The sequence below is a fragment of the Coregonus clupeaformis genome, chromosome 8, assembly GCF_020615455.1.
Source record: "Coregonus clupeaformis isolate EN_2021a chromosome 8, ASM2061545v1, whole genome shotgun sequence".
Taxonomy (NCBI): Eukaryota; Metazoa; Chordata; class Actinopteri; order Salmoniformes; family Salmonidae; genus Coregonus; species Coregonus clupeaformis.
Genome location: NC_059199.1, coordinates 37,350,560 through 37,373,129, shown reverse-complemented (window position 1 = coordinate 37,373,129; position 22,570 = coordinate 37,350,560). Strand labels below are relative to the sequence as shown.

General features: G+C 43.4%; 1 protein-coding gene across 1 annotated transcript; it reads right to left on the bottom strand.

The window, feature by feature from the left end:
- Positions 1-1,158: 1,158 nt before the first annotated feature.
- LOC121571946 (transmembrane protein 222-like) lies at positions 1,159-10,239 on the bottom strand. Its single transcript, XM_041883743.1, has 6 exons — positions 10,021-10,239; positions 8,444-8,528; positions 6,064-6,095; positions 2,907-3,003; positions 2,655-2,785; positions 1,159-2,280 (listed from the first exon to the last, which is right to left on the bottom strand). The coding sequence occupies exons 1-6, from the start codon at positions 10,137-10,139 to the stop codon at positions 2,193-2,195; spliced, it is 552 nt and encodes a 183-aa protein (XP_041739677.1). The 5' UTR covers positions 10,140-10,239; the 3' UTR covers positions 1,159-2,192.
- Positions 10,240-22,570: the final 12,331 nt, after the last annotated feature.

Here is a 22,570-nt window from a genome sequence, read left to right as displayed (position 1 = left end):
AGAAAGAAGCAGGAATGTGAAAAGGGCTACATGGAGATGCATTGATATTTCACAATGTCCTAATCTCATCTGAGACAGCAGGAGAGACACTTTCTCTGGCACAGGAGGAGAGGAGACTCCCGGATATTAAGCCAAAGACTTGTATGCTTCTCACACTAACGTGCCAACCCGAACCAAGCTGTGCTGGCTCAGTAATTGTTATTTTCAGCACGGTTACACATTATGCTGAATGCGTAACCAGGCCAGCTCATTACATCGGTTCAGTTCAGCTCGGTAGTGCGACAAGAGTATGGGTGCGTAAACCTGGAGGATAAAGAAAAAAAAGTCTCAAGGCTCAGCGCTTTCACTCCAAACAATGAGGGGATTTGATCCTGCTACCGCAGAAGAAAGTCATGGCAATGGATTTTGTGTGCCAACCGTCATCTAGGACAGGGTTTCCCAAACGCGGTCCTGGGGCCCCCCGTGTGCACGTTTTGGTCTTTGCTCTAGCGCTACACAGCTGATTCAAATAATCAACGCTTGATGATGAGTTGGTTATTTGAATCAGCTGTGTAGCGCTAGGGCAAAAAACAAAATGTGCATCCAAGGGGGGCCCCAGGACCGAGTTTGGGAAACTCTGATCTAGGATTAGCTAGTGTTTGAAAGTAGGCTACTACATACAAAATCAATATAGATGGTAAGGTCTAAAAATGTAGTTGAGCCATTAATGTACATACACGTTATCCAGGAAGACCTATGATCGAAGATAAATTGTTTTTCAGGCACCAACTATACGAATTACTTTCATTTTGTCAATAACCCAGACAGAGCCAGTTTTCAGAAGTACTTATTTCTTCTGGGGCACATTAAGGTTGAAGTTTGAGCGTGGAAAGGATCAGAAAGCAGTGATCCCTCTCCTGTAGGGACCGGAAAGGTCTACATTTGGCATGCTCACATTCTAGAACATAAATGAACTCTGCAGCATTCCAAAACATTATGCATTGCATTCCCATCTGCAGTCCAGAGTTATGAGTCCAGGGTTCCACAGAGGTTACCATGGCCACTGTAGGAAGTATCTGAATAATCCAATACACTTAATGAGATTATCTGAAATCTATAATCTGTAATCCCGTTTTGAAAAGAGACGGGTCTAAACATAATTGTCAATAGAGTTCTAAGAAAAATACAAATATTTTAATAAGATGCAGATACAAGCAGTTCAATTAGACTCATAGATATTATACAAGATATGAGGCATCACTTGCTTATAGCAGAGTTTAGAGAATTATTATCCTGGATACACACCAATGTAGTAAATAGATAGAATTAATTGAAACAAATCACTCTTGGTGAATCACAGGTTATTAAAAGTTGCAGTAATAGGAACTGTATCAAACCAACTGTAAAATGCCAATGCAATAACACATTTCTTGAAAGGCATTAAAGTGAAATATCATGTTTTCTGTTCGAAGCATCAAGATGGAGTATGGGAAGCACTAAGTCAGTGGATCATCATCATAGTCCCATGTCATTAGATGGATGGTGGGTGTTTGTTTCAGTATGGTAGGAGAGAAAGACATGGATGCTGCTGTCCCTGTGGGAGACAAGACTACTACCCCTGAAAGAAAGAACAACCCCTGCCCCTCTACCATTGCTCCTTTAGTCTACAGAAACAGCAACATCCTCATCATTTCTAAGTAATGGATGGTTACGATGGTCTATACCCCCATAGTAAACCTTCATTGAAAATCAAAACATTTGAAAATTGCATACAAATTCATGGGGTTGGGATGTGTGTGGGGGGCATTAAAACATAAGTAAGCTACTGTCTATCAAGAACAATTAACCTCAACCCCAAAATAAACATAAAACTAAATTGCCATCCACCACCATTGAAAAGCAGGTTGCCTGATCCTAGAAACAAGCAGGCTGTGTGTTAAGTTGAGTGAAGGATGTTTGGCTTTCTCTTCATTCTCCTGTCATTGGTTGGTTTGTTGATGGGGTGTCACAGTTCCATGTCTTTTTTTCCTCACAAGCAGAGTAGAGTAGGTGTAGAGTGACACCTCCCACTTCAACTTCCAACCTGCAGGGGGGTCCCCCTTCCCCCTGTGTGCTCTCACCTCACTCAACCCCCATCTCCCTCGCCTCCCTCCTGCAAGGAGTCCCTCCCCCTTACCACCCTATAAGCTGTGTCCTCCCACCTGGTTGGCTGGTCACCGCAGGTTAATGGTCAGAGCCACAGTCAGGATAATACCCAGCAACATGAGGAAGGGAAGCCAGGTCTTCAGGAACCCTGCACAGCTGGAAAGGGGAGACACAGAGAGACAGAGAGGGGAGGGCAAAGAGAGTGGGCAATACAGACGGGGAGCAAAGAAAAGGGGAAGGAGAGAGATAAGAGAGTGTCTTGACAGCACACGCTTGAGATCGCACGCATGTAATCAATTACACAGAGGCTCAGGTGGTCGCCATGGCAACCTCTAAGATCCAGCCTGGCCCTGGGACCCAGAGAGTACACATACCCATTATCCAGCCCTACCTCGCATGGCTTTGTGGAGCATAAGTAAAATACAGTTCTGGCTCTAAAAAAGTTCAGTCACACTGTGGTAATTCTTAACATCAATGCAAATGCAGGAGATTCTTTTGACCGGAACTATTTTGCAGCAGTATCTCAGTACCTGACATGTTTGCCGTGGACTAGGGAGAGCAGACAGAGATTGATCATGTTCCACGAGGTCTTATTCTCGTAACGCATCAGGTTCAGAGCCATGGCCACATGGGAGTGACAGTTGTCACAGCAGAGGTTGTGCTGGAGAGAGAGAGAGAAGTATAATCAACGGCACCCCTGGAACAGTTTAGGGGTTAAGCACTCCTGCACAACAGCAGTAGATGGCATCTATGATACCTAGAATCCCACCACATTTCCTTACCATTCTGTTTTTGTACTCCTCTGAGGCGTCACGCACTGCTGTGTCCCAGGCGTTGGAGCCACTAGCATACACCTTGGCTACGTCCAGCATCCAGTACCTTCAAATACATAGAAACTAAAGTTACTACTCTGTAGCCTGGTCCCAGATCTGTTTGTGCTGTCTTGAGTTGGGTATACTGCACAAATAGATCTGGGTCCAAGCTAACTGCTCTGCACCAATATTCTCTCTCAGAATTGCTTTTAAATAATAAATAATGCACAAATGCTTTAATTCTAGATACAGTGGGGTCCGAAATGATTGACACCTTGATAAAGATGAGCAATAATGACAAAACAAAACATTATGAACACCTGCTCTTTCCATGACAGACTGACCAGGTGAATCCAGGTGAAAGCTATGATGCCTTACTGATGTCACTTGTTAAATCCACTTTAAAATCAGTGTAGATGAAGGGGAGACAGGTTAACACATTATTTTTAACCCTTGAGACATGGATTGTGTATACGTGCCATTCAGAGGGTGAATGGGAACTAATAAATATTTAAGTGCCTTTGAACGGGGTATGGTAGTAGGTGCCAGGCGCACCGGTTTGAGTGTGTCAAGAACTACAATGCTGCTGAGTTTCACGCTCAACAGTTTCCTGTGTGTATCAAGAATGGTCCACCACCCAAACGACATCCAGCCAACTTGACAACTGTGGGAAGCATTGGAGTGAACATGGGCCAGCATCCCTGTGGAACGCTTTTGACACCTTGTAGAGTCTATGCCCCGACTAATTGAGGCTGTTCTGAGGGAAAAAGAGGGGGGGTGCAACTAAATATTAGGAAGGTGTTCCTAATGTTTTGTACACTCTGTGTATATTATAAAAATTTAAAAAAATATATATATTATTGTATACTAGTACAATTGCTCTGAGAAATAATTGTTTGTTCAACTAGTAATAAAAACACAAAAAATAAATAAAGTATCAAAAGTTTAGGATTCGGTCCCATATTCTTAACATGCAATGACTACATCAAGCGTGTGACTCTACAAACTTGTTGGATGCATTTGCAGATTATTTTGTGCCCAATAGAAATTAATGGTAAATAATGTATTGTGTCATTTTAGAGTTACTTTTATTGTAAATAAGAACAGAATATGTTTCTAAACATTTCTTCTGCCTTTTCCCACCTGGACAAAAGGAACACCTATGTGAGAATGCTGTTCATTGACTACAGCTCAGCGTTCAACACCATAGTGCCCTCAAAGCTCATCACTAAGCTATGGACCCTGGGACTAAACACCTCCCTCTGCAACTGGATCCTGGACTTCCTGACGGGCCGCTCCCAGGTGGTAAGGGTAGGTAACAACAAATCCGCCACGCTGATCCTCAACACAGGGGCACCTCAGGGGTGCGTGCTTAGTCCCCTCATGTACTCCCTGTTCAACATGACTGCGTGGCCAAGCACGACTCAAACACCATCATTAAGTTTGCCAACGACACAACAGTGGTAGGCCTGATCACCGACAACGATGAGAAAGCCTATAGGGAGTAGGTCAGAGACCTGGCAGTGTGGTGCCAGGATAACAACCTCTCCCTCAACGTGATCAAGACAAAGGAGATGATCTTGGACTACAGGAAAAGGCGGGCCGAGCACGCCCCCATTCTCATCAACGGGGCTGTAGTGGAGCAGGTTGAGAGCTTCAAGTTCAATGGTGTTCACATCACCAACAAACTGTCATGGTCCAAACACAACAAGACTGTCGTGAAGAAGGCATGACAACACCTTTTCCCCCTCAGGAGACTGAGAAGATTTGGCATGGGTCCTCAGATCCTCAAAACGTTCTACAACTGCACCATCGAGAGCATCCTGACTGGTTGCATCATTTACATTTTTAAATGTTTAGTCATTTAGCAGACGCTCTTATCCAGAGCAACTTACATCACCGCCTGGTACGGCAACTGCTCGGCCTCCGACCGCAAGACGCTACAGAGCGTAGTGCGTACGGCCCAGTACATCACTGGGGCCAAGCTTCCTGCCATCCAGGACCTCTATACCAGGCGGTGTCAGAGGAAGGTCCTAAAAATTGCCAAAGACTACAGCCACCCTAGTCATAGACTGTTCTCTCTGCTACAGCACGGCAAGCAGTACCGGAGCACCAAGTCTTGGTCCAAAAGGCTTCTTAACAGCTTCAACCCCCAAGCCATAAGACTGCTGAACAGCTAATCAAATGGCTATTTGCATTGACCCCCCACTTTTTAAAGCTGCTGCTACTCGCTGTTTATTATCTATGCATAGTCACTTTACCCCTATCTACATGTACATATTACCTCTATTATCTCGACTAACCGGTATCCCCTGTATATAGCCTCGTTATTTTATTGTTGCTCTTTTATTTTTTACTTTAGTTTATTTAGTAAATATTTTCTAACTCTTATTTTTCTTAAAACTGCATTGTTGGTTAAGGGCTTGTAAGTAAGCATTTCACGGTAAGGTCTACACCTGTTGTATTCGGCGCACGTGACAAATCAATTTAGATTTGATTTACATTAAATGTGGATGCTACCATGATTACAGATAATTCTGAAAGAATCGTGAGTAATCATGAGAAAGTTAGAGGTTCAAAGATCATACCCCCAAGACATGCTAACCTCTCACCATTACAATAACAGGGGAGGTTAGCATGTCTTCGGGGTATGATCTTTGACCATCTGTAACTTTCTCACTGATCATAATTCACGATTCATTCAGGATTATCCTAATTGTATTAGTATAAAATAATAGAATTTCACGTTTTTTTGTTGTTGTTGTATACAATACAGCCCAGTATGAATGATTTATTTTATACAGTCATTATTGCTAATCTTTATCAAGGCTGTCAATAATTTCAGACCCCACTGTATGTTGAGAAAAGATGCTGAGGTTTTAATATCCCTCTACTGATTTGACCATGAAGAGGATAATAAATATTTCAGTCATCAGGATAAGAATCAAAACACAGTCCCCTGTAGCTCAGTTGGTAGAGTATGGCGCTTGCAACGCCAGGGTTGTGGGTTCGTTTCCCACGGGGGGCCAGTATGAAAATGTATGCACTCACTAATTGTAAGTCGCTCTGGATAAGAGCGTCTGCTAAATGACTAAAATGTAAATGTAAAAACATTCCATTTACTTACTTTGTTGGTCTCCCAAAGGCCATGTTGTCTTCCTGCAATAAAACACAAAGAAAATAATATGCAATATAAATGGTAATGCGTTCATTATATCAAGCCTAATGAATGATGCAAAAACAAATGTTAAATCACCCTAAAGCACACTTTTTGGGGTATCTTAATGTTAATAAATTCAGTAGATATCAACAACAAACCATATAAGGTGTTGAAGTGCTACAGGAAGCAGAGGAGGTGCTAGCTTGGCATTGGTGTGTGTGCGTGTTACAGTTTACCCCACTAATTGTCCCCTGGGGCAGTTTCACTTACTGTCCTAATTTATTTTTATTTTATTTATTTAACCATGAAAGACCCTTGAGTGTTAGAAACATATAATTACATATAGGATCTCTGTGTTTATAAACCTATTTTATTATGATTCTGCCAACCAGGCTGGCTGGGAGTGGAATACAAAACATGGACAGGGGGTAGAGGTGTATCAGATCATGGAATTCCCACTGAGGCCATTAAAACTAGTGAACAGTTACAAAGCTTACAGCTGGGATCTTCCAAACACCACAAAGAGAGCAAGTTGTCTAGCTAGAACAGGGATGGGCAACCTTGACGGGGGTGGGGGCCACAAAATCTGAACTCATCAGTGGAGGCCGGAATAGAGTGAATGGAATGGTATCAAACATGGTTTTCATGCGTTTGATACCATTCCATTCAATCCATTCCAGCCATTATACTCCTTTCCAGCCATTATTATGAGCCATCCTCCCCTCAGCAGCCTCCACTGAGTGACCGCAGTGGCTAGCTGGTCTGCATACCCACACATGCAGTCAGAGCCGGCCCTAGACTTTTGGGGACCCTAAGTGAATCAATGGGGCCACCCAGTCGGTAATTTGATCCTGATTACTACAAGTTTAGATAGCTGGCTAGAAAAATGTTTTTCGCTGACATGGCTAATTGAGTGACTGTCAGTGACTGACATAGCAAGATAAAAACTGCTGATGCACAACTATAGCATTCTACTATTCTAATGCTCAACAGTAAGTTGAGACCCCGACTGAGTCCCCCCAACCCCGCTTTTGGAAATTGATCAGCGGGCCTACAAAGGGGGGCCGCAGCCGCCATGTACCCATCCCCGAGCTACAACAAATATTACACTAACATTTAGAAAAGCTCACGGTGGAGAAAGTGGAGGGGGAGGGGTTTGGTCTCTAGTTCTTATCCCTGTACAGACCAGGGTAATCCTATGGGTATAGATACTTTTTTTCAATTTAGCAATCCCAAAGAATGGATTTTCTTTTTGGGGCCAACACAGTGTGCTTATAGGGGAGCTTCAGAGAGTTAACAGACCATATTGAACTCTCTATTGATCCCTGAAGGGACTTATATGTCCCTGACAAGTTCTCCCAGGCAGGCCAATGTAATAGTGAGCAAACACACACATACACCTACTCTTGAAACCTAGTCCCCAGTCGAGTCCCTTTACTCAGTACTTTGTTGAAGTACCTTTGGCAGCGATTACAGTCTAGAATCTTCTTGGGTATGATGCTACAAGCTTGGCACACCTGTATTTGGGGAGTTTCTCCCATTCTTCTCTGCAGTTGATTTTATTAAAACTTATAGGGTGTGTCTATATATGGAGAAAAGGAAATAGTTTTAAAATGTTGACCAATCAATTGGTCGAAAGGACAGACGACTTTCGGGGACAGCTCTAAACAGGACGCACCTGAGCTCAATTTTGAGTCTCAGAGCAAAGGGTCTGAATACTTATGTAAATAAGGTATTTCTGTTTCTTATTTTGAATACATTTGCAAAAAATTCTATGAAGCTGTTTTAGCTTTGTCATTATGGGGTATTGTGTGTAGATTGATGAGGAAAATGTGTATTTAATCAATTTTAGAATAAGGCTGTAACGTAACAAAATGTGGAAAAAGTAAAGGGGTCTGAATACTTTCCGAATGCACTGTATATAAATCTATAGTTCACTACAGGCAGCCGAGAGATATTTCAATGTGGTTTAAAGCCAGTTCTTCCGATTTATACTTGCCTGTTCACAAATCTGTTCGCCAACTCTTATGAGGTCTGGGTATAACAAGTATTACAGACGAAGCTCAACATCCTGGAACAGTGACGGGCGGTTTCCCCCCGACCAAGATTAATCTACAGGAGTAGGCTTAATCTGGGTCCGGGAAATGGGCCCTAAATCTATGCTAGTGTGTGTAGTGTGTCTAGTCCCATCAGGATTTCAACCAAATTATCTGGGTCAATTTCCTTCAGCCGCTTCAGAGAAAGAAAAGAAAAAGAGGGTAGAGAGAAAAAAAAACATAAGAGAGGAAGAACACAAGAGGAAAGAAAGAACAGAAGAAGAGAGGAGATGTAGAACAGAAGTACTCACAGAGACAAAGTAGGGCCCAGCAAAGTCCCGGATGACACCAGAAGAGGTGCAGATTCCCATGTGTCCAATGAATGGTAGCAGCCATCTGAATAAGACGAATAATATGATTTGAATAGACATTAAAAGGTCAAATAATAGTCTGCTTTACTGTCACAATAAAATAAAACAAATAACTAATTGTTGAGTTCTTTGTGATTTACACAACAATGTATTCACTGTGGATGACTTTCAAAGCAAAGGTTCTCTCCAGTTCCAAGGTGGGATAAAGCCCAACTGATTAAATTAACAGACAGGGCAGTGTATCGGCCACTAACCCTAATGCCTCAATCAGACCGACAGCGTCAATGCATTTTAGTACACCAGAAGTACATTCATTTCAAATGAAACGCTGCGTTTGCCTTGCAGCATTGCGTTGCTGAGGCAGTTGCAGTGCGTTGTGTGTGGTGCATACGTTGGATTTATCCAACGTATGCATGAAATTGTATTCGTAGACTTGACAGAAATAGTAGCAAAAGGTGAATGTTGAACTCTTGTGAAATGCTCATAAATCTGGCAGCCCACTAGAGCATATTCATATGATTGGTTTATACCAGTGATCCCCTTCTATTATGCATTCAAGGGATGTTCTTTTGCAACAGTGAAATGGTGCAGGAGAGAGAGGCACAGCACAGATGAGGCATCCTAGATAATGCCTGATCCAATATTAATCTCACAGGATTCCTGGAGAGAGTGCAGTGCAGTCGGGCCGACCTAAATACTAAGCAGTGAGATGTTATGTGGGGCAGGTGAGTTGTTGGGTAAAAAGCAGGTGGTGAGCACTGTCTGTGTGCCCCAATGGGGGTGCCCCAAATGGCACCCTATTCTCTTTAGTGCACACATTTTGACCAGAGCCAAAGGGAATAGGGTTCCATTAAGTACACATTCTGTATCAGTCTCCTCCTTGATCAAAAATACACTCCCTACAACACTACACCACAATCATATTTAAATATAGCTAACAGGTAGACTAAATAACTGGTGATTTCATGAAATACATTTCTGTTTTGAAACAGCTAAACCATAGAAATTAGCCCATTTTGTTTTGGTAGCCTGATAAAAACGTATAATGTGCAAAATGCCAATGATACAGCAGCCTACAACCTGTGTGTGAATATGACGTCACTTTGAACAACTGTAGCAGCTCGTGGCTTTGACACAATGTAGCGACTTGCTTCGCTGAAACCGATAGATTGTTTCAAGCCACTTTGATACAAAGCCAGCTGGTTGGATTAATCATATTGTAGCCATGTAGCTAACGTTATTGTAACCTAGTTAGCCTGTGTGCCTTTTTACGAATCCAGCAAAGGCTAACTAGCCACGGGGCTATGCTGTCAACTGTCCCTGACTGAGTCCGTCGAAAAAGGAAAGTCACCGTTTTAAATTAGACAATTTTTTTGGAACATATCGGCATTTCTAACCGAGATAGCAACTGGCTAGCCAGCTAGATAACGTTAGTTACCGAGCTGTCACCAATAACTCGCCCCATTATGATCACGCGCAAAACAAAGTAGACATGCATGTTTACTCCGGGAACTCACGATAGCACGGGGATAGGTGTCCACACGATACAGTACGGGTAACGGCTCGTATCTGGGTCTATTCTCTCAAAGGCTATGTGGTAATTCTTCATGGTGTCGATTTCGACAACATCCGCCATCACCAACTGTGAAAAATGAATTTCATCACAGATTATCCATTATATTGACCAGATACTCTGGTGGCCGCTCTGTCAATGAAAATAACTGTCTTTAAAAATGGAAGGCATTCGGGAAGTGGCCAGATCAGGTGGGGCCATTCTAGCCAATGAGAGAGCAGATACGCGTGTGAACAACTATATCATAAACATTAATGCATTTTTTTATTAATAATCAGTTTTTAATTTAAAGTTAGGGTTGGGCATAAAGTTAGAAGTGTGGTTAGGGTTAAAATCACATTTTAAGAAGATACATTGTAAAAATAGACGGGGTTTATGGCTGTGGTTGTGCTTAAACTAGCGATGCCCAGGCCCAACTCCGATATAAAGTTTTTTCTCAAAGTTTCTTGGATGTTAGGTGTCCTACTTAAATCAGTACACTCATAACAACCTAACCATTACGAAACTTCTATTCGATCAAATAAGCAACACGTAGCAAATAAACCATTATATTTGTTTGTTAACCAAATTCGACACTAATTGGTCTCCAGACAAAAATGTATTGCTTGGTGAGCGAAAAAAAAAGACACCTGCTGGAGAAGACAGATTTTGGGCCCAGTTATCCCTCTCGCTTCGCCTCTTCCTCTCTGACTTCATTCGCCCCACTTCCTGGCAAGTGGAAACCACCAGCGTCTCCATTTTGACAGCAGGCGCGAGCTTCCGGGATGTCCGCATTCTACAAGCATCAGTATAAGAGATGAGAGTTATCAGAATTAGTTACTGTCTTTCCCCTAAATCTTTGAGCTTCTGCAAGATAATATGTGAACAATATGTGAAGACAGATTAAAACCACACTGTAGAAAAATGATACCACCTTTCAAATGTCATATTATCTCTATGTACAATCAGTAATATAAAACTCTCAATCACAAACAATATAATCACTAACATACAGAAAAAGTGAAGAGTCACTTCACTTATAAGAAGCCAATAGGCCTATACAGAGGGGAAAGGAAACAACATAAGCACCTCACAATCAGACAGCCAGGACTGTGAATGCTGAGTTCTCAGACTCTAAACCCAATTATCTATTTGCAATTATACTGAACAAAAATATAAACGCAACATGCACAATTTCAAAGATTTTACTGAGTTACAGTTCATGTAAGGAAATCAGTCAATTGAAATAAATTCATTAGGCCCTAATCTATGGATTTCACGTGACTGGGAATACAGAAATGCATCTGTTGGTCACAGATACCTTTAAAAAATGGGCCTCACAATGGGCCTCAGGATCTCGTCACAGTATCTCTGTGCATTCAAACTGCCATCGATAAAATGCAATTGTGTTTGTTGACCGTAGCTTATGCCTGCTCATACCATAACCCCACCGCCACCATGGGGCACTCTGTTCACAACATTGACATCAGCAAAGCGCTCGCCCACACGACGCCATACACATGGTCTTGGAGGTACTGCCAAATTCTCAAAAATGATATTGGAGGTTGCTTATGGTAGAGAAATGAACATTACATTCTCTGGCAACAGCTCTGGTGGACATTCCTGCAGTCAGCATGACAATTGCAAGCTCCCTCAAAACTTGAGACATCTGTGGCATTGTGTTGTGTGACAAAACTGCAAGTTTTAAAGTGGCCTTTTATTGTCCCCAGCACAAGGTGCACATGTGTAATGATCATGCTGTTTAATCAGCTTCTTGATATGCCACACCTGTCAGGTGGATGGATTATCTTGGCAAAAAAGTAATGCTCACTAACAGGGATGTAAACAAATGTGTGCACAACATTTGAGAGAAATATGCTTTTTGTGCGTATGGAACATTTCGGGGATATTTGATTTCAGCTCATGAAACATGGGACCAACAATTTACATGTTGCGTTTATATTTTTGTTCAGTATAGATGCACTGACTAACATTACCCCTAAAGTTCTGCTAAATTGTGGATTTCAGGTGGTTTATGGGACTTTAAATACATCAATATTTGCTTTATATTACATAAATAGATCGTTTTGGCATATGTTCAAGCCAGCACATGGAGGAGAAGGACTCAGAGGTGGGGTGGGGGTGCAGGTTGCAGGCAGAAGCAGAGGCAGACACAGCTATTAAAGAAGTTATATATCTATATCTGTGGTGATGCAATGGTGGAACTGGAAGCAGAGAGGAACCCATGGGATGTGGCTGGGTTCAGTGTACTCCTATTAGACATGACAGGTGATATATTGTGCGAAGGGCAAAAACAAACTACTCAGCAAAAGCAGGCAGACATTGATAAATGAAGGAAGGAGGAAGGAACAGCGGGCTGGTCTTAGTGGAACCAGGGGAATTCTCCAGCGAAATGCCACCTCAATATCTAGCGAACACTGGCCCCCAACCATACTACCCAATTAGGCCACAGGATGTGGAGAATAGCGCTTGCTGGAACTTCATGGCAGCTTGAGGTTCCTTTTCAAGTCAAAAGGTTTGAGATGTTAAATGTCAATATGTGAACTTCTCATCCACCCAACACTCATATTTGTGATTACCTTTTCTTTTTTATTTCACCATTATTTTGACAGGAAGTCAATCCTGAGACCAAGGTCTATTTTCCAGATGAGCCCTGTTTAGCTGGTTGGGGAAATATGAAAGGTTTGGTGTGGGTCTATTACAGTATTTTTTTTTGTCGCTATGTGGTAAAATTTCACAACTCTTAGTACAAAACTCAAAACAGATCATCAAAAAGGCTGTTTTTTCAAAACTTTAAGCACATTTTCAATTGACTAAGTACAACACATAAAATTACACAGTAACTTTTTCACCAAACCTAATCAGTGTTACATTTATAAATACTGTACCTTTCATATAAAGTAATTGCCTTTCACAATGCAATGCTCACAATACTTTTCATATGATTCTCTTCTCATTTGTTTAAATACATTTGACCATCACTTAATACAACTGCTCTTAATGGTTATTCACTTAACCATTTGGTAAACCTATAGATTTTAAACTGGTTTGTCTACTATATATGGATTTAGAGAACTACAGAAATAAAAATGTGTGTTTGTAAAGTATAAACATCTAAATTACATGTAGAATACATGATAACCATACATAATGACTACTTGTTATTGCTAATTGATTTCACATAGTGGTAACCACAATTGGTCACCATATAAAAGGGTGTGTGAACACTTGCAATTTCTTTCAACATGGAGCAGGATAGACAGCAAGGGAGAAGAAGAAATGAAAGAGCTCGTGGACATGGGCCCATCAAAGAGTTCAAATAGGTGGGTATGGGGCCTCCCGAGTGGCGCAGCAGTCTAAGGCATCACTACAGACCCGGGTTCGATCCCTGGCTGTGTCACAGCTGGCCGTGACCGGGAGACCCATGAGGCGGCGCACAATTGACCCAGCGTCGTCCGGGTTAGGGGAGGGTTTCGCAGGTTGGGATTTCCTTGTCCCATTGCATTCTAGCGACTCCTTGTGGTAAGCCGGGCGCCTGCAAGCTGACTTCGGTCGCTAGCTGTAAGGTGTTTCCTCTGACACATTGGTGCAGCTGGCTTCCGGGTTAAGTCAACAGTGTGTTAAGAAGCAGTGCGGCTTGGCAGGGTTGTGTTTCGGAGGACGCATGGCTCTCGACCTTTGCCTCTCCCGAGTCCGTATGGGAGTTGCAGCGATGGGAAAAGACTGTAACTACCAATTGGATATCACTAAAAAGCCATAAAAGAAAAAAAAGATACGCTTTACCTTTACAGTACATTACATATTGTAATGCATTTAAATTCACAAAACATGTTACAGTATTCTTACAGTATGATCTATTGACAGTATTCTCTGTTCTACCCTCAGAATTGACAGAAGACCACATGGTGGTGGCTGTGGCCGTGTGCTGACCAACCAGCAGGAGTGGGCAGTGGTGGAAATGGTGAGGGCCAGGAATGACATACGGCTGTCCGAAATAAAGCAGGCCATTGAGGAGAACAATGACACCTTTGCCAATGTGGCATCCATCAGCCTACCAACAATCGCCCGCCTTTTGAAGAGGCACCAGGAATCTATGAAATACATTTACCTGGTGCCTTTTGAGAGAAACAACGACCGGGTGAAACAACTGCAGGCCGAGTATGTTCAGGTACAGCACTATATACTGTATTACTGTTACTATTTGATGCACATGCTACTTCACAACCTCCTATTGGAACTATACTTTCAAAATAACCAACCAAAATATATTTTTAGAGGGTGATGGTGCTTGATGCTGCTGTGAACCATCACAAGTACATCTTTGTTGATGAAGCAGGCTTCAACCTAGCCAAAACTCAGCGCCGTGGGCAGAACCTCATCGGCCAACGAGTGACTGTCCAAGTGCCTGGACAACGTGGGGGAAACATCTTCATGTGCGCAGCTATCTCTGAAGATGGTGTGGTAGGACGTAGGCTACATTGGATCCTACAACGCTGCACACCTCATTGTGTTTCTCAATTAAATTAAACAGGCCTGTCAAGGTGAAGGGGTCACCTATGTCATTCTGTGGGACAATGTTAGGTTCCACCATGCAGAGGTGGTTCAGGCATGGTTTTGGGCCCATCCCCGATCTGTGACCCTATACCTGCCCCCATTCAGCATGGAATTGGAAGGTGTACGATCGCCATCCCCATGAGTGTGCCACCCTCCTTCTGGCCATGGATGAGGCATGTGACGACATCAATGCAGATCAATGTCAAGCTTGGATTTGCCATGCGAAAAGGTTTTTCCCGCGGTGCATGAACAATGGGGATCTTAATAAAATACCAAATGTGGATGAGAATTTTTGGCCAAATGCTCAAGACAGGCTTGATGAAAATGAATGTGTGCTAAACGTTGTGTTTTATTTTCATTCATTTAATTTGTTTAATTTACATTGAACAAAAATATAAATGCAACATGCAACAATTTAAAATTTTTTACTGAGTTACATTTCATATAAGGAAATCAGTCAACTGAAATAAATTCATTAGGCCCTATATCTGCGTCCATCGCCCATACTACCGGCGCCACAATGCATGAGGCCGGGAGTATGGGGGTGTTGTCTCTGGGCCTCTCCTCTGTGTCATACACCCGAGACAGTGCGTCTGCCTTCACATTCTTCGTACCCGGAATGTATGAGAGTGTGAAATCAAACCGGGTGAAGAAGAGGGCCCACCTGGCCTAGCGAGGATTCAGCCTCCTCGCTGCCCGAATGTACTCCAGGTTATGGTGGTCTGTCCAGACGAGGAAAGGGTGTTTCGCCCCTTCGAGCCAATGTCTCCACACCGTCAAAGCTCGGACAACAGCCAACAGCTCCCGATCACCAACGCCGTAGTTCTGCTCTGCCGAGCTTCTTAGAAAAGAAGGCACAGGGGCGGAGCTTGGATGGCGTGCCCGAGCGTTGGGATAAGACAGCTCCTATCCCTACCTCGGACGCATCCACCTCCACTATGAACGGTAGTGATGGATCGGGGTGAGCCAGTACCGGGGCTGAGGTGAACAGACCCCGCAATCAACTGAATGCCAAATCAGCCTCAGCAGACCAGCGGAGCCGGGACGGCCCACCCTTCAACAAGGAGGTAATGGGAGCTGCGACCTTGCCAAAACCCTGAATAAACCTTCGATAGTAGTTGGCAAAGCCAAGGAAGGAAGCTGCACCTCCTTTACCGTGGTTGGAGTCGGCCAATTACGCTGCAATGCGGTCTCCCTCCATCTCCACACCTGTGGTGGTAATGCGATATCCGAGGAAGGAGATTGACTGCTGACATTATGGTAGTGAAATGAACATTATTAAACGGGCCTATTTATATAATGAATATGAATTCGGAGGACAGAAATTATTAAATATTAAAGCATTAGACCTATCACTAAAAGCTTCAGTCATACAAAAGTTATACTTAAATCCGAACTGGTTCTCCAGCAAATTAGTTCGATTGTCTCACTGTCACGTTGCTGTGGATTGGTGTGGTGTAGAATCAGGCGCAGGAAGCAGAGGATAAGTCCAACAAGACTTTACTAGAGCACACAAAAATAATCCAAACAGCCCGGAGGCAAAAGGACGCACACAGGCGTAAAATAGCGAGCGCACACACAGGTGCGAAAATACTCTCCTAAACACAAGGAGGAAGCTATGAAAATAGCGTACCGACACGGGTAGCGCAACAACACGACACGAACAATTACACACAACACTAAACTAACAACAAGGAAACTAAATAGGGTGCTAAATGAGACATAACACAAAACAGGTGTGACTAACAGACAAAACCAATCAAACAAGAAACATAGAGCGGTGGCAGCTAGTACTCCGGAGACGACGACCGGCGAAACCTGCCCGAACAAGGAGGAGGAGCCGCCTCGGCCGAAACCGTGACACTCACCCCATGTTCAAGAATGGCCTTTTTCCCTCTCACTTCAAGTTATTTGAAAAGGAAATGATCTCCCAAATATCACTATTTCTAAAACAAGCCATAGAAAGTTGGTTGCAATTTCAATTTAATCCTCCAGAAACTACAGAACAAATAATGCAACAGATATTGTGGTTAAACTCAAAATACTAATTGATAAAAACATTTTTTTATTTTTGATAAAAGAAAAAAAAGTATAATCTTCGTAAATGATATCATAGGTAGGACTGGTGGAGTTATGTCGCACATGCAGCTAACAAAAACATATGGAAATGTCTTCTCTACCCAAAATTACAACCAAATAATTGCAGCATTACCGCAAAAATGGAAGAGGAAAGTGGAAGGGGGAAAAAGTAAGGAACTTGTCTGTCGGCCCTGCATTAAAGACCATAATTGGTTAAAGAAAATTGTGATAAATAAAAAAGAAGTTCCAGTTTCATTTAAGGACCAAAGGATTGACAGCCGTCCCATATAGATCGCAAAATAGTTGGGAAGAGATTTTTGACGTACCGATTCAATGGCATAGTGTTTATGAACTGATACGCAAAACGACGCCGGATTCAAAACTTCGAATTTTTCAATTTAAATTATTATACAAAATTCTTGCTACCAATAGAATGTTATTTATATGGGGGATACAATCTTCCCAGCTCTGCAGATTTTGCTGCGAAGAGACAGAATCATTAGATCATTTGTTTTGGTACTGTCCTTTGTAGCTTGTTTTTGGTCACAGGTCTAGGAATGGCTGAAGGATTGCAATATTTACCTGGAGCTAACCCTGCAGATAGCACTACTGGGTGATCTGAAACGTCATAGTCAATCGATCAATAATATAATAATACTTTTAGCAAAAATGTTTATTTTCATTTTACAATCTGTAGAAACAATGAGAATAGAAGTTCAGAACTTTTGTGAAACATCACAGTACAGTTGAAAAACATATTGCAAATAGAAATCCAATATGGATGGTGTTAAGAGATAGATGGGAGGTGTTGAATGGAGCTGAAGGATGGGACTAATAACAACTAACAACAACTAATAACAACAATATAACTAATGTAAAGCATACTGTGTCCATAATAAGTACAATTTCTTTGTCCATTAAAATAACATCAAATTGATCAGAAATACAGTGTAGACATTGTTAATGTTGTAAATGGCTATTGTAGCTGGAAATGGCTGATTTTTTAATGGAATATCTACATAGGCCTACAGAGGCCCATTATCAGCAACCATCAGTCCTGTGTTCCAATGGCACGTTGTGTTTGCTAATCCAAGTTTATCATTTTAAAAGGCTAATTGATCATTAGAAAACCCTTTTGCAATTATGTTAGCAAAAAAAAAGCCATATCTCAGACTGCCCATCTTAATCTTTTCTTTTTATTGGCCAGTCTGAGATATGGCTTTTTTTTCTTCAACTCTGCCTAGAACATCAGCATCCCGGAGTCGCCTCTTCACTGTTGACGTTGAGACTGGTGTTTTGCGGGTACTATTTAATGAAGCTGCTAGTTGAGGACCTGTGAGGCGTCTGTTTCTCAAACTAGACACTCTAATGTATTTGTCCTCTTGCTCAGTTGTGCACCGGGGCCTCCCACTCCTCTTTCTATTCTGGTGAGAGCCAGTTTGCGCTGTTCTGTGAAGGGAGTAGTACACAGCGTTGTACGAGATCTTCAGTTTCTTGGCAATTTCCAAACAGCCATCCTCCCAGGACCCTGAGCCACTATGGTTTTTCATTGTGACTATGTGCATGTGGCTATGTGTGTCAGGTCATAAGCACAAACAAGTGATAACACTAGTTCCATTGTTACTCCAATCTCCACGCAGCTACAACGAGAAGTTTTTGACATACCCAGACCAGCTGCAGGGAGTTAAGAAGGAACCATGCTTATCAGAAGCACAGCATTTGCACTAAAGAAATGTCCCTGCTCTGTTTTAACCCTTTAATTGGTTCTTAATCCATAAACATTTAAGGCATATAGGCGTTTCATTCTACAACATATGTACTAGAAAATCATCCATATATTCCCCCCTTTGGGACTTTCTAAGTCCCTACCAATAAAACAAAAGTTAACATATAATGAGTGTAAGCATGTGCATATACTTATTTTTAGCCTTGCCATTTGTGATTTCATTTTATAAGAATATATATTCAGACCAATGTATCTTCCTCATTGTCTGACCCATCACGATGAGGACAAGGAGCCCAGTCAGGTACTGGGTACAAATCCGGAAGGTTTCCCTCTAAGCTAACCTCCAATTGTTGCTGTTGAGCTTTGTAGCCATGACAGGCCCATACACCCCCTGCCACTACCCCATATAGTCAATCTAGGTTGCCATAAGGGCAGTCAAGTGGTCCTCAATGTTGTGAGAATGACCATCTGCTTCTGGGCCTCTACTCCGGGCCGGCATTGGTCCCTTTCGCTCAGGACCTTTTTCCGTCACTAGGGTCTTGGCATCCTCAACTTCCTCATCTCTCGGTCGTCAGTTTAGATGATACCAGGTCGAGCTCCCCTCAACCCTTACAGCAGTTGGTGTAACCTGGATGAAGGCGTAGGGTACCACATGTTTCTGTTTGTTCTACTTCCTTCTGAAGACCCTGACGTAGACCTTCTCCCCCGGGTCCACTGGTCATGGTAGATTCGCCTCTGGTTTTAGAACTCTGCTTCTCTCCTGTTGGTATATAACTTCATATATGACAGTTAGTTGCCTGATATACCCTTCCAATTCCCTTTCCATGTGCTCTAGAGGCGGACCCTCATATGGTCCCCTAAGCACCAGCACAGGCATGTCAACCTGTTAGCATTTCATGCGGTGTTAGATGCATTATTCTGTTAACTTGCATGCAATAGCTCATTAGTGTCAGAGTTGAGACCCCAAAGAACAGAACAACACTGTCTGTTAAACCAAAACACCAAATCAAATTAGAATAATAACCCTTGATATCACCTTAACTTACTTGTATCTAATAAGGCCATTCAAGGAATAGTAAAATGTATTAGCGACAGGTGTCCCTCATTCAGGGCTAGTTCTCTTTCTCTGTCCTTGTTATGGTATTGTCACGATCGTCATACCTAGAGGAGGACCAAGGCGCAGCGTTGAAGGCGAACATATTTATTTATAGAATGATCACACGATCAAAACAACAAAACGATGACGTGACAGTCAATGGTAATACACAAACCAAATACGAACAAGAAACCACACCCAATGAATGCCTAACGGCTACCTAAGTATGACTCCCAATCAGAGACAACGAGCTACAGCCGTCTCTGATTGGGAGCCACCCTGGCCAACATAGAATTACAAAACCAGAAAGTGAAACCTAGAACACACATAGACTATACACACCCTGGCTCAACATATTAGAGTCCCCAGAGCCAGGGCGTGACAGTACCCCCCCCTAAAGGCGCGGACTCCGACCGCGCCCACCAACTACCACAGGGGAGGGACCGGGTGGGCACTCCGCTTAGGCGGCGGATCCGGCTCGGGCCTGATCCCGCTCCTCTCCAACCCCCCAAAGTACCCCTGGTCCGGTCTGGCCCCGCTGGCCGGAGCTTGACTGCACACTGGTGGAGCGGATTGCTCTAGCTCCGGCGTGAAGCATCTGACCGGTGCCGGACCAGCCACCGGTGGAACAGGCACGGGCCGTGCAGGACTGGCGACGCACACCACTGGCTTGGTGTGGGGAGCAGGAGCGGGCCGAGCCGGGCTGTCGAAGCGCACCCCTGACTTGGTGCGGGGAGCAGGAACGGGCCGAGCCGGGCTGACGAAGCGCACCACTGACTTGGTGCGGGGAGCAGGAACGGGCCGAGCCGGGCTGACGAAGCGCACCACTGACTTGAGTGCGGGGAGCAGGAACGGGCCGAGCCGGGCTGACGAGCGCACCACTGACTTGGTGCGGGGAGCAGGAACGGGCCGAGCCGGGCTGACGAAGCGCACCACTGACTTGGTGCGGGGGAGCAGGAACGGGCCGAGCCGGGCTGACGAGCGCACCACTGACTTGGTGCGGGGAGCAGGAACGGGCCGAGCCGGGCTGACGAGCGCACCACTGACTTGGTGCGGGGAGCAGGAACGGGCCGGACCGTACTAGGGACACACACCACTGGTCCTACGCAGGGATCTGGAATGGGCCGGACCGGACTGGTAACACACCCCAGTACCTCTCGCCGTGCCTCTACACCTTCCACCCCCTCTTCGACCAGTGGCCCCCGTAACCTGGCGGCCTCCTCTGCCAATCCGCTGGGCCGCTCTGCCGCGGTCTCCTGCTGGCCCGTCGTCCACGGCGTTAGCCCCCCCCTAAAAAAATTATGGGCGTCTCTCCTACCCGTGGACCAGGTCTCCATGTCCCTCGCCAGCCTTTCGCCCTTCTGCCTCAATGTCAAGCCCTTCTCTTCCTCACTCGGCTTGACCCAGTCGAGGAGGCGAAGGAGATCTGCTAGAGATCTCCCTGGCGATGGCTCCTGGACACGCTGCTTGGTCAAGTCTTGGTGGTTTCTTCTGTCACGATCGTCATACCTAGAGGACGACCAAGGCGCAGCGTTGAAGGCGAACATATTTATTTATAGAATGATCACACGATCAAAACAACAAAACGATGACGTGACAGTCAATGGTAATACACAAACCAAATACGAACAAGAAACCACACCCAATGAATGCCTAACGGCTACCTAAGTATGACTCCCAATCAGAGACAACGAGCTACAGCCGTCTCTGATTGGGAGCCACCCTGGCCAACATAGAATTACAAAACCAGAAAGTGAAACCTAGAACACACATAGACTATACACACCCTGGCTCAACATATTAGAGTCCCCAGAGCCAGGGCGTGACAGGTATGAATCATACATAGGCCTATTGCTAAATTATAAGCTTCTTCCTAATTATTAGTGTATTCACACTACATATAAATCTCACACAATGTCTCTAGCTTTCTAGGGAGGGTGATCAGGCCCCACCAGAAAGTCAGAACAAAGGCCAGAGTTCATTCAACCCCATGTACGTGAATGTCTCTTTCCATTTCCTTCCCCTTTATCTAAGATATTATTTAACTATATTTTAAACATTTCAAACATTTTGCATACCAAGTTTACATTGGGTTTTTTCAGTACATTTCTTATCAGGATAATTTACATGTGTGTACTTAAAACTCTGGCAATAGAAACTTCAAAAAATGTACTTTATGTGCCCTTTAAGGTGTATTATTTCTACCCTATGAAACCAAAAATAAAACCCTACCCAACTACAAATATTAATAATAGGTGGGTCATGTGTGCTGGTGAAACGTAGGGCAAAAATAAACGGCTAGGCCTTATTTAATTTGGTCGCTCCCTCTTATGGCCTAATTACAAGATTGCTGAGTTTTACTAACTGCTCTCCTCAGCTCACAGTCTCAGGAAACATTCCAAAGAGAAATATTGAAACTCCCATTCTCCTGGAACAGAAAATGTACATTTCGTTAACATTTACTATAGTACATCTTAATCAGCCACTCAAACGTTTTAACTATAAACAAACATGACAATAATTCCACTGTACTCCATAAATTGCTGTCCTTTGTAAGTAAATGCAAACAAGTGTCTACTTTCTCATGCCAAGGGTACACCAAAAAATGCTCCACATAAGTCTATTACTGAGAACCATTTTGCCTCTGGTGGAACATTTGTTAACAGTGTGTGTGGATTAGGCACCTTCTGCTTTATCCTGAACTACTTAATTTACTGCTCTCAGGTCATGAACCAATCTCCACTTCTGTTTGTCTGCCTTTAGAACTGGTGGCATGTTACAGTCACTCTGTTTTAACCAGTACTCCTCCCTTGGCCACTAAAAGTGTTATGAACCAGGTCTGTATGATATCAGATCCTAGAGCATATTGTGCTTCCATTGGTGATCCTTGTTTTCCTATTATAAAATATTACGATCTCATGGAAGCTAGTTTACCTCATGCCTTCCTTAACCATAGTTGTTCTACATTTACATTACATTTACGTCATTTAGCAGACGCTCTTATCCAGAGCGACTTACAAATAGGTGCATTCACCTTAT

Bases quoted from the DNA above. Each gene is read 5' to 3' on its own strand.
- LOC121571946 (XM_041883743.1), bottom strand. From the start codon at position 10,139: ATGGCGGATGTTGTCGAAATCGACACCATGAAGAATTACCACATAGCC. The intron at 8,529-10,020 runs GTGAGTTCCCGG...CGTCTTATTCAG, and splicing joins ACACCTATCCCCGTGCTATC to ATGGCTGCTACCATTCATTG. The intron at 2,786-2,906 runs GTAAGGAAATGT...CTCTCTCTCCAG, and splicing joins AGGAGTACAAAAACAGAATG to CACAACCTCTGCTGTGACAA.